Source organism: Euprymna scolopes, chromosome 5 (genome assembly GCF_053919585.1).
Source record: "Euprymna scolopes isolate OS-2025 chromosome 5, ASM5391958v1, whole genome shotgun sequence".
Lineage (NCBI taxonomy): Eukaryota > Metazoa > Mollusca > Cephalopoda > Sepiida > Sepiolidae > Euprymna > Euprymna scolopes.
Genome location: NC_136486.1, coordinates 132,143,792 through 132,156,664, shown reverse-complemented (window position 1 = coordinate 132,156,664; position 12,873 = coordinate 132,143,792). Strand labels below are relative to the sequence as shown.

Sequence of the window (12,873 nt, the reverse complement as noted above, 5' to 3'; positions counted from 1 at the left end):
TTGAAAGAATATAAAAAATTATCAAATTTATCTGTGAAAGCTACGACTTTAAATGCTGTATGATAGACTGAAAAAACAAATTCCCATAATTTTGGGTGTTGATCAGGCAGAAAAAAAAAAAAAAAAAAAATCAAACACGGGATAGTGAAACAAAATAAACACTTTTTTTCAAAGATTAATGTTCTAATTACCTTAACTTTACTGTCTGTAATAAGAGACAAGTTGGAGCCTTTCTGTGGCAGGATGGAAAATTGACCTTCCTCAACAACCTTCTCTGTAAGCTTTAATTTCATTTCTGCTCGACGAAGGATTATTTCTTCAACCGTGTTGCTGCCAATCAGCCGAAGAATCTTGACGGGCCTTTAAAAGAAATAAGAAAATGAATAAATCTTTGAAGATCAATATATAATATCTGTTCTAATACTACACTGCATCCATCTTATCCTCAGTTAGTTAGGGAGAAATACTTCTAGACTGAGGCTATTTAAATTTTTGTTGCAATCTAGAGTGCCTCCCTCTTTTTTAAAATTGTTTTTAAAAGTTGGACCCCCCCCCCCATATTAAATTTGTTTCTTTTTAAACTCTTATTTGCTCCAAACAAGGCATATTATCAATTGGATAAAGGGGATTACTATTTGGGACCATGCCTACAGGAACACTTTGTAGGGAGTTGAGCAATCAGATGCTTATTTGCACTACATTTAAATTTCTGCATGTTAATACAAATAGGAAGGGATCTGTATCTAATTCTACCCTGGTGAGGAAGCAAGCAAATAGAAACTAGAAAACTCATGACCCGCTGGATCAGTATTTGTTATATTATTTATATTTATTCATATTATTACATTATATTTCTCTTAGTCTGTTTGCCTGTCTATCCATTACACTTTTTCTTGATAACTACTAGGTTGAACCTATCTATTCCTTAGGCAATTTTAAGTTTACAAACTGGATATTTTGTTTGAGCCTCCAGTTTTAGGAAGTATGCCGACCAGAACTGAGGAAGTCTCCCGCCACCAGTGGTTCAATGCCAACGTATTGATATATGATATATATTGACTATATCACTGACGATATAAACGTCAGTGATATAGGTTTTAGATCAGCTTTCATTTCCTTTTCCGGGATGGATGCCCTAACAAAATCTACAGGCCCATGAGGTGGGTGAGGCGGCGTCCATTGTGGCCATGTCTCTAGTAGGACAAGTGCCATCTTTACCTGAGTGAGTGTCGGCACGAGCAACCATAAACAGATTTGTCAGAACCTCATACGTCGAGACCGACGGGGGGAATCCATGATATACACATTCAAATTGCTAGAATACAAAAGGAATAACTGGCAATGACGTTGGAAGAGAAATTTAAAAGTGTGTATAAAATTTAAGTTACATTTACCATTCAGAGCTAGAAACTTTGATCACCCTGATACTAAGTGTGATTTTTATGACTGAAAAAAATACAGTCATTACTGGAATGGGGGGGGGGTCCTTATATTCTAAGCAGACGTGTCCATATTTAAAAATTAATATTGTATATATAATCTGCTAAAAGAAAAAAAAAAAAAATGATTAGGCATTGCAAAAAGTGTAACAAAAATGAAAGTAAAAACTCCTGGGTAACGCCAAGTAGGTACAACACTTAATAAATAATAAAAAGGATAGACAATAAAGAAATATAAATTATTAAGTAAAAAAGATAAAGACCACTTCCAACTTTTTTTTTTTTTTCCTAGACCAAGTGTACTTTAAGTACCCCTTGGAGTGAAATAAAAACAGTAAAAGTTTAACATTGATTATTCAAAGTTTGAAAAATAAAATCAACCTTAAATAATTTCAAAATTTTCTGGCTGTTGGAGTGTTACAGAAACAATATAAATATCAAAACCTAATATTATAAGAGACTTACTTACCGAGACTGACCAATCCTGTGGGCTCGAGAAGCTGCTTGTAAATCGTTCTGTGGGTTGAAATCACTGTCTACGAAAATGACCGTGTCAGCAGAGGCTAAGTTTAAACCTTGGCCACCTTATATGAAAAAAAATTTACAATTAGAAACAAATTTTTTTAAATGGTACATATATATATATATATATATATATATATATATATATATATATATATACTCACACACACGGATTAGTAGATGTAGAACGGTTAAAATAGCAGGATCAGTTTCTAAAAGCTATGCCAAGATGTAAAATTGATGTCAAACAGAAGATGATGATAGATCCCCATTTGCTGTCTCAAACCTATGCATCATCTAATAGATTCATTAGTCAACTCAAATAACAAACACACGTTTTCAAATAAAAGAATGTTCCAGCATTAAATAACTCACAAAATGATTTGATATTAGTTTGTGTTTGTGAACAATCGTTTTTCATGTGGATCTTCTAAATGTGCTGGCATCTATGATCAGACATTGATATATACCTATACTCTACCCAATGATGGAGTGACTTGTCTAGAAAGAGACTGTAACAGAATTCACCCAGAATGAGTTGAACTGATTCCAAATGAGTTTACTCTGTCACAGTCCACCTACTGATCGGCAACTAGTACTAAAGATACTTCAGCTACTCTCAGTTCTAGTGATTAACACCAAAAATACAAGAGCCAGCTACCAGTTTCATGTCTGTCTGTCTGTATTGTTCCAATCCATGTCTTTACTTGGCTACCCTTCTGCTTCCTTAAGAGTATGATTGGGGCTATCAACTTGCAGAGGAATTCCTCCTTAGGGCACTGAAGAATGTAACCATACCAAAAAATCCATCTTTTTAAGAATCTTTAGGAAAAAACTCTCCCAGTTGGTGTTTTTCCCTTGGCTTCACGCCACCAGAATCTAGGCCGTTGTGTAGATGGCTTCTTCTCTAGTAGTTAAACTGTATGGTCATGTGCAGTTCTAGGAGGCCTATGCTGGCAGGCTTTGCTTTGAGATGGAGTTAGTTTATTGCTAACTGCCTGAGGCGCCCCTACCAGGAAATGCTGACTGGGGGAAATGGGGGGGGGGGGGGTCCAAGCAAACCAAAGTGCTCTTCCTCTATGGTGCCAGCTTTTCAAATCCCACTTTCATGATCTTGTGTCACATTCTCTCTTCCTAACATTAACCAAGTGTTGTGGTGCCCATCTTACGGATAACAATTAACAAGAACTCTTTCATTTAGCATAAAGACCGGGAGAATATGGCTCTCTGCATTGTTCACAAGTTATGTACACTTGGCAGTCAGACTGAGGTATAACAACACTCTTTGTTATTTGTCATATTTGCTTTGTGTTCAATATATTTTGTTTGCACTAAATACCGACTTTTGTCTTTCTTCCAGACTCTTTCCGGTGTCCACAACATTACCCCATCTCTCTACCCTCGTCTCCTTTTCTCTTTCAGTCCCTGTGTGTCCCTCTCTCTCTCTTTTCTGGTGGACTCAGATTTGCTGATCATCTCTGCATGCCTTTCACCAACCCCCACGCCATGTCAGTCAGATACCTCTTCTGGTAGCAGTCTACTTGACTCCCAGAACACCTAGAGGTTATTTACTTATATATTGTTAATACATGTCCCCTCTTTAGTAATTACGTCTACCTAGTAGCTACTCCACAAAGGCAGAGTTAGACAAGATTCAGCTCCTTAAAAGAGGCATTGAATTGGAGCAAAAATTATAATTTCCCTAGTATAGAAAGGATTCCATCATTCACTGATTGAGGGCAGAAAAGATAAGTATTGTATCAGAACAAACACTACACTTCACTACAAACGTTTACAAGATACTCATGAGAGTTTTGTTTTTGTTGATTGTTATTTTTTGTTGTTACATGAATTTCGAACTTAGCATCACTGCTTTTATTTGGTAAACTTTATTTTACAAGAATAAATAACGTTTCTGATTTTGTTTAGTTGAGTATTGATTATTTGTATTATTTAGATTGTTTAAACTACTGCCCTCATTTTGAGTGTGATTTTTAATCTTTTAGCCGATGTAGCCTCTGACATTCTTCAGCTATATCTTGTCAAAGACTATCGAACTCGGGAATCTCAGCATTAGCACACAAGTTATGCACACTTGACAATCGGACCGATTTATAACAACAGTATTTGTTGTATTTGATTTTCTGTTCAATATATTTTGTTTTACAGATTTGTGTCTTTTTTTTTTTGAACCTTACAGGACCATAACACAATAATACATAACGAAACAGACTATACCACAACATTTTCAAAAAGAAAAAAAAAAAAAATAGAATCTTTCATTAACTTACCTGCTCTAGTACTCAATAAAAAGACAAATGTGTCGTCATTAAGATTGAAATTTTTTACAGCCAGGTATCGCTCGTCTCCTCTGACGGACCCATCAAGACGCTCATAAGTGTAATCTAATAGTAAAAACAAACAAATATAAGTTTTTCCAATATCTATGGATAGTAACCATTACTAATATAAATTATTTTAAAGGAAATACAGTTGATAAAATTAGTCTAAAAAACAATTTATTTTGCTTTGCCTATATATTTGTGAACTGTTTATGTTAAAAAGATTTTTAAACTTTAAAAGAAATTTTCAAGCCAATTTACTTTATCACAAATAGTGATAAAATAATCTGTGGTAGCCATTTTGATTGTGGACAGGAACCGAGTACATAACAGAAGCAGGTAAAGGTTGAGAATGTAGGAGCCAAATATTCGTTCTTTACTAGCTTGCTTCAGAGAAAATATATATTTAGATGCGTCTCTTAAGAATATCTTATTTTTATCTGAATAAAATTCTTCAGATAAGTTATAATAAGCAAAATGGAAGAAATTTAAAAACAATTTCCAGGCCAAAGGTTTTATGTTCGGCATATGTTTTCAGTGATTTGCATCTAAATGAAATACAGAAATATGCTGGCTCCTATTAATCACAGGTGTCATGAATAAACCAAATTAGTTTTAAAGACTATTGTAATGTTAATAGTCCATATTATTTGAGGATCAAAATGGAGTTACCCAAACCATCTATAAACATAAAAGCGAAAATGTTTGTGTGTGTATGCGCGCGTTTTCGTGTATATCCAAGAAAGGCTTCTTTCCAAGAACTGATTGGTCGCCTCACAACTTCTTAAAACTTTTTATATCGCGCCTAAATGATAATTTCTACGAGTTAACAAACAGAGTCGCCTGTCTATTTAATTTGCCTGACTTTGAAAAGATAAATATTCAACAATTTTTGATCGCCGCATGTGCATTAAGCGTTTTTGTATAAAAAAAGCAAACAGACTCGCAGTAAATAAAACACTGTCCTGCACTCAAAGTTTCTGCCATTAACTCGTCAAAAATGGGCACCTGTTTTTTTTCACACTTTATTATTTTCCAACGGCGCGTCAAAGCTTGTTTTTTTTTTTTTTTAAAAAAAAACAAAAACAAAAAAAAACAAAAACAAACAACAATTTTTCTTTTCATTTACCCAAAAACACACACACCTACAAACACCCGGGCAATGCCGGGTACCCCCCCGCTAGTCTATAATATAAATCTCACCTGCCTGTTTAAATGTATGTATGTTTGTATGTCTACCTAAAACTTTCGACAGACGACACCATATCCTGGGGTTCTATTGTATATGGGCTGTGGAATTGCATTCATCTGCAAAAGATCTACCTAATTTGCATATTTATTAATTCCCTATAAGGTTTTTTTCAGTTTTTTTATGGGATGATCATCTATTACGTGTAATTATATTCATGCAGATTTTTTACATGATTTATATTTGCGTAAAAAGGTTATAGTAAACACAAAACTGTATGTGTACATATATTTGTTTAAAAATTTTGCCTACCAAACTCCTCTGTCAGATTTTGGTCTACAGACATGAAACTTAATATATAGAGTATTTGAACACATGCAAAACTTTATTTAGGTTTTAGCCAGGTAAAATTTGTGCAAAAGTGTGAAAACTAAAAACTGGAATTAGACAAGTAAAGGTCGAACGACGGCATTACAAATGTGCATAACGTAGTAACTATTGGTGCATGATTTTATTTTTAGCCTCGCAGCAAACATGTCTTCAGAACTCAGGCATTAACGTCAAAGGCAAAAGTAAATCATAATTTTGTTTTTGATTCTCGGTGGTGATGGTGCACAATTTTTTTTTTTTTTTTTTTTTTTTAAATAATTACTATATATTGAGTCCAATATAATATAATAATAAATATGAAATCTACATTAATCAAAATATCATATTTAAGCATATTTCATGACCGGGCAATGCTGGGTGGCCTGCTAGTACACACACACACACACACATAAAGAATACCTGTTCCAGGAAGGGTAAAATTAATTTTCAAAACAGATTAATTTTACACCATTTTTATGCCACCTTACAAAGATTAAAATCAAGATATAATGATATTAAACCTGATGTCTACAAACGTTATTCTAATTTTAAGCAAAATACATTAAATGATTTCATCTTAAAAAAAAATGCCTAAATCTTAATGGGTTTTAGGAGGAAATTGAAGAAATCTTGATTAATTGATGTCAGGATTAAATTCAATGCAAAGCTGAAATATTTGAATTTTTAAAAATGGGAAGTTATACTCATATTATACTCTCTGAAAATATATATTTTTTTTTTAAGTACTCCAACGAAAATAAAATTTGGGAATATTTATTAATTGATGTCTAATACCTATTGTTAAAGTTTTACAAAAAAAAAAAAAATAATAATCGAAGGTATCTGAATTTTTATAAAGATTTCCACTGTCTTTTTACCCCCATTAATGAAACTAAATATAGCCCACATTTGGACCCCTACTCTAGCAGTTTTATTGCAAAATTCATAATGATTGATCAATTAGTTTAGGAGTGAATTTCCTATACACAAATATAAAAACATATCCAAGAAGAAATTTAAGTTTATAGAGGCAAAACAATGTAAAATGTGACGGATAGACTCAATCTGAAAACTTAGATATAATGGTGAAAACAACTATGCAGTTTCACTTTATTGATCCAATTCAAAGCTACCAGCAACCACTGTAAAAGAGTAATAAAGAACGTGAGAGAGTTGTATGATTAGTCCGTTAAATCCAAAATAGCTGAGAAGTTTCCACCATTTTTTGCAAATAGCAGACAGGGTCCTGAAAAGAAGCATGTGCTCTATCCAACTATCATCAATGGACCGGAGGTAATCTCATCAGCATAAGACAAAGCCAAACTCTTTGCATAGAACTTTGCAACTAATTCTAACCTATGCAATCAAGGCCTCCAATCCCCCATATTTCCTCTTGTATATGAAAACACACTATGCGACATACAAATATCTGCACGTGATGTTGCCAAGCTAACCAAAAATCTTAGTTTCAGTAAAGCAACTGGCCCTGACGGCATTCCAATTATAGTGTTGAAAAAGCTTCAACCAGAAATAGTGCCCATATTTAAAAGCTGTTTAAGCGTTCTCTTAAGAAAAATTGCTTCCTAAAAACCCTGGAAAAATTCATCAGTATGCCCAATATTTAAGTTTGGTTTGGTTTGGTTTGGTTTGGTTTTACGGCATATCAACCTTTTTTTTTTTTTGGTTATTTAATGCCGAATTCAGTTTTTTTTTTTTTTTGGAATAGATATTTTAATTTAATCAGTGAGTCAAATCAGACTTTTTGTATCATTAGGTGATGTGCTTCCTTCCTTTTTTGGGGGGTGGGGTGTAAAGTTGGATTGAATTAAAGTTATATTCTTTTATATAGATTTACTTTTTTCAGAAATGTTATTTTGTTGGAGTTTATTTTTTTAAGCAGTTCTTTCATATTGTTGACATGGTAATAATTTTGCCGGATATGCGCGAGATCGCCACAATCCAAAAGAAAGTGTTTTACTGTAAAAGGTTCTTGGCATGCAAAACATTCTGGAGGGTCTTCTTTTTTTAGCAGGAAGGAGTGGGTTATGTGCGTATGTCCTATGCGAATACGGGACAAAATCACTTCCTCTCTACGTGATCTTCTGGCATCTGGTAATCGTTCTTCTATTGTGGGCTTGATCTTGAAAAGTTTATTATTTGGACAGTTATTCCATCTTTCTTGCCATTTCTTCATAATCAGATTATTTATTTGTTGTTTGTAGTCAGAATGTGGAATTTTTATATTGCTTTTAAGGAGTTTTAAAGCATTTTTGGCAGCTATGTCAGCTTTTTCATTGCCCTGAATTCCAGAATGACTGGGGATCCAGCAGAATTTGATACGTTTGTTTTGTGAGAGAGTGTGTATTTTTTGTAGCAGTTTGATGAGTAGTGGGTTATTTAAATTTTTATTCTTTAAGGATTCGAGTACCGATAGGGAGTCTGAAAAAAATTATAAATTTGTTGTGGGTAAGGTCAGTGATGAGATCTAGTGCCATATCTAAGGCTGTGGCTTCGGCACTAAAAATTGAGGCATGGTCTGGTAGTCGCTTCTGTAAGGTAATGTTAGTGGATACGACTCCGCATCCGGTTTTGTTGCTGTCTTTGGACCCATCTGTGTATATGTGCTGATGGTTTGGGTATTTTTCCTGAATGATAAGGAGTTTTTCTTGATAGGTTAGTGGATGGGTTTGATTTTTTGGGAGGTTATTTAATTCAAGGATGATTTCAGGGTGTTTTAGAAGCCAGGGTGGAAGGCTTAGTTGGTTGACATTATGGATATTGGTGATTGTGATACCTGTATCTTCTACTAGTGGTTTTGTACGGAGCCCAAAAGGTTTTATAGCTTTTACTTTTTGGTCATATAGATTTTGGTAATTTGGATTGAAGGTACAGTTAGAGGTTGGATTTGTTGGCTGTGATTTTTCTCTATCATAAAGCGAGTAATCTAGTGAGTTTGCAATGCAGTTGTAAGCAGGATTGTCTGGGCAAGAGAGAATTTTGGCCAGGTATTGCAAGGCTAGTTTGTCGCGTCGAATTGATAATGGGGGTTCATTGGCTTCTGCATGGAGACTATCGATGGGGGAAGTTCGGAAGGCTCCCAGCGCAAGTCTGAGGCCCTGATGTTGAACGGTGTCCAATATCTTTATATACGACTTTCTGGTGGCACCGTAAATGAAGCTACCATAGTCTAGTTTCGATCGCACTAGTGACCTATATAACTTTAATAGGGTTTGTCTGTCCGCTCCCCAATCTGTGTGGGCAATGACCCGCATTAGCTGTAGGGTTTTATTACATTTATTTTTAAGATGTTTTATATGAGGGATGAATGTAAGTTTTTTGTCTAGTATTAACCCTAAGAATTTATGTTCATTTACAACAGGAATCGGAATATCATTTAGTTTTAAAAGAGGATCTGGGTGCAGTTTTCTTGGTTGACAAAAGTGCATACATTTTGTTTTGTTAATGGAAAATTTGAAGCCATTCTTAGTTGTCCATTTTTTTTATTTTGTCAATGCATTGTTGAAGTTGACGCTCAATTATATGGATATGTCTTGAGTTATATGCAATTAAAAAATCATCAACATATAGAGAGCAATCCACGCCTTGGTTTATGCATCCAACAATACTGTTAATTTTTAGGCTGAATAATGTTACCGACAAAATACTTCCCTGTGGAACTCCCGTTTCCTGTTCTTTGATGTCCGATAGGCATGTTCCTACACGGACATTGAATAGTCTATTATTTATGAAGTTATTGATGAAGATGGGTAGTCTTCCTTTCACTCCAGCTTCTTTGAGATCTTTCATGATGCCATACCTCCATGTGGTATCGTACGCCTTTTCAAGATCAAAGAAAATAGCAGTCATATGCTTTTTTTGTATAAATGAATTTCTGATGAAAGTTTCTAAACGAATTAAATGGTCTGTTGTGCTACGATGTTTTCGGAAGCCACACTGAAAATTAGTTATTATTTTATTTGTTTCCAGAAACCAAATTAACCTGGTGTTGACCATTCTCTCCATGATCTTACACACACAGCTTGTTAGAGCTATGGGGCGATAATTGGAGGGGTCAGATGCATCCTTTCCTGGTTTTGGTATAGGAATGACTGTGGCTTGTTTCCATATGGCTGGAAGATTGCCATTGAGCCAGATGTCATTATAAATAGAAAGTAAATACTTTAATGGTTCATCTAGTAGTTGTTTTAGAAATTCATACGTTATTTTATCAGGTCCCTCAGCCGTGTTGTTGGCTTTTTTTTTAATGAATCCTTTAGTTCATGGATGGTAAAAGGTTTGTTGTATTCTTCCTCATTATTACTTTTAAAGTTCAGTTTGTTTTTTTCTGATTCCTGTTTAAAGATCTGGAATTTTTTATCGTAATTTTTAGAAGATGAATTATTTGCAATAGTATCTGCAAGCAGGTTTGCCATGTCCTCTTTTTTAGTTATTTTACTATTTTTATACAGAGGTGGTTGACAGGGGGACTGGTGTTTTTTCCTGATATTTTCTGAATCATATTCCATACAGTTTTGTTTTTGGTGGTGTTATTGATTTTAGACACAAAATTCTTCCATGATTCCCTTTTGGCTTCGTTTATTGTTCGGCGTGCTTTAGCCCTGCATATTTTAAAGTTGTTTAAATTCTGAGTAGTTGGTTGATTGTTGAATTTTCTTAATGCAGCACATTGTAGCCTGATAACCTTTTTACAGTCATTATTAAACCAGGGACGATTATACTTGGTTGATGATTTTGTTTTAGGAATACATTCTTCTGCTATTGAGATAATGGTATCTGTAAAGCAAGTGATTAGGTCTTTCTCAAATTTTTCAGGTAGGAGTTTGTGTTTGCATAGTAATTTGAATTCATTCCAGTTAGCTTTTTTAAGGTTCCAACGAGGAATTTTTGAGATTATTTCAGGACCAAAATGTTCTAAAGTTATTGGGAAGTGGTCACTTCCACAGGTATCTATATGCACTGTCCAATTGTAATCTATAAAGATACTAGGATCACTTATAGAGAGGTCAATTGCTGAGGACGAATTTGTAGCGGAGTGAATAAAGGTTGGTTTTTTGTTGTTATATATGCATAGATTGTTGTTGTTGATAATATTTTCTATAGTGATTCCTTTTCTATATGTGTTTGAGCATCCCCAACTAACATTATGACTATTAAAATCGCCTAATAATAAGAAGGGGCGAGGGAGTTGGTTGATGAGTTTTTCTATTTCGGTTTCATCTATGGGATCGTTTGGAGGCAGATAAATGGAGCAAATTGTGACCGTTCTATGTAGGGTGGCTGTGACAGCAATTGCCTGTAAGTTAGTTTCTAGATTTATTTGGCTTTGTACCGTGTTTTTGTTAATGAGAATGGATGTTCCTCCTGAAGCTCTATTTGGGTTATTTGTTGTATAGTTGTATTCAGTAAAACTTTGGAGATTGATATTTTCAGATGGTTTTAAAAAGGTTTCTTGTAGGCATATTATTGTGGGACATAGATCAGATATCAGTAGAAGTAATTCATTCCGGTTGGCTTTTATACCTCTGCAATTCCATTGGATTATTTTGTTGGCCATAGTTTAGATTTTATGTATTTGATTTCCCTTTTGTCTTGGGAATAGGGGTGTTTTCTTTTTTATGGGGGTTTAGAAGTTTTGTCTTATTTCTATTGTTTCCAAGGAGGTTTTAAATTTATTTTGGTCTGTAGTTCTTGTATTTGAATCATTGGACTGTTTCATGTGCGTTTGAGCACTTGTGAGCTTTTTATCATTGGTAGATTCGGTTTCTGTTTCCATGGCTTCTGGTTCTTTGTGTTCAATTGGTTTGTTAGCTTTTATGCTTGATTTATCTCTGCTTTTAGATGTTAAGCGAGATCGTGGTTTGGTTTTTGTGGGGCTGGTTTTCTTTGAGGAGTTTTTCCCATTTATTGTTCTTGTCTGTTCGGATGTTTTTGGAGAATCTTTATTTTTTTGCTTGTTGTTATCTGTTTTTATATTAGAACTCCTGTGGGGGATTAAGGGACTCTCCTTATTGTTGGTATTCTGCTCTTCAGAGTTCTCGATCTCCAATATCTTAAAGCTATTGGAGAGGGGAATTTGTGGGTTTATTTGTAGTTTTTGTTTAGTTAAGTTTGGTTCTGGTTTGTTTTTTTGGATTTATTTCTGGTCTACTGGGTGTGGCGTTTGGATTTTTGGTTCCAGTGAGTTTTTTTTCATTTCTTCAATTGTATTTATCAATATTTTGATTTGGTTGGTGAGGTCTTGGATTTTAATATCGAGGTTTGTTGTGCAATAATTGTCATTGTGTTTATTTGTGTTGGGAATATTCTTTTTGGTTATTTCGGAATATTTAGCTGTTACTGCCTTTTTCCTTGCTTCTGGGTAGGTGATGTTTAATGAGTGTTTAATTTTAACAATTTCTTTTTCTTTTTTCCAGATTTCACAGTCTTTGGAGTAGGCACTGTGATTTTCTGTACAGTTGGCACATTTATAAGTTTTTTGACAATTGATATGATTGTCGTTTTCTCCACACCTTCCACAAACTGGCTGGCGTGTACATCGGTCCTGATGATGACCAAACTTTTGACATTTAAAGCAACGCAGTGGGTTGGGGATGTATGGTTCGACTCTTAGTTTCTCATAGGCTATTTTTATTTCTTGTGGAATTTTTTGTTGGTAAAAGGTTAATATATATGAGTGTGTGTTTATCATTTCTCCATTTTTTTTAATTTGAATTCTTCTGACATCCGTTACATTTTGTTCTTTTAGATTTGAACGGATTTCGTCAATGGAGCAAAGTGAAAGTTCAGGGCTTTTCACAACTCCTTTGCATATGTTTAGTGTTTTGTGGGGGTATGTTTTTATTTTTATATTGTCAAAATGTTTCCATTTTAAAAGTTCATCTTCCTGTGTTTTGGTAAGAATTTCTATCAAAAGATTACCATTTCTTAATTTTTTCACTAGTTTAGGTTTGACCCTTTCTGATAGTATTTTTTCTATCTTGAAGGGGGAGAG

At 34.3% G+C, this 12,873-nt stretch overlaps 1 protein-coding gene across 2 annotated transcripts in view; it reads right to left on the bottom strand.

Moving 5' to 3' along the window:
• LOC145276971 (ATP-dependent chromatin remodeler CHD1L-like) overlaps positions 1–12,873 on the bottom strand; it is a 144,901-nt gene that overhangs the window by 46,359 nt on the left and 85,669 nt on the right. For both annotated transcript variants that reach the window (XM_080128519.1, XM_080128521.1), the window contains exons 10-12: positions 4,253–4,366; positions 1,909–2,023; positions 192–360 (exon numbers count right to left, since the gene is read on the bottom strand). In XM_080128519.1, the coding sequence (XP_079984645.1) occupies positions 192–360; positions 1,909–2,023; positions 4,253–4,366 (398 nt within the window). The remainder of the gene's footprint in view (positions 1–191; positions 361–1,908; positions 2,024–4,252; positions 4,367–12,873) is intronic.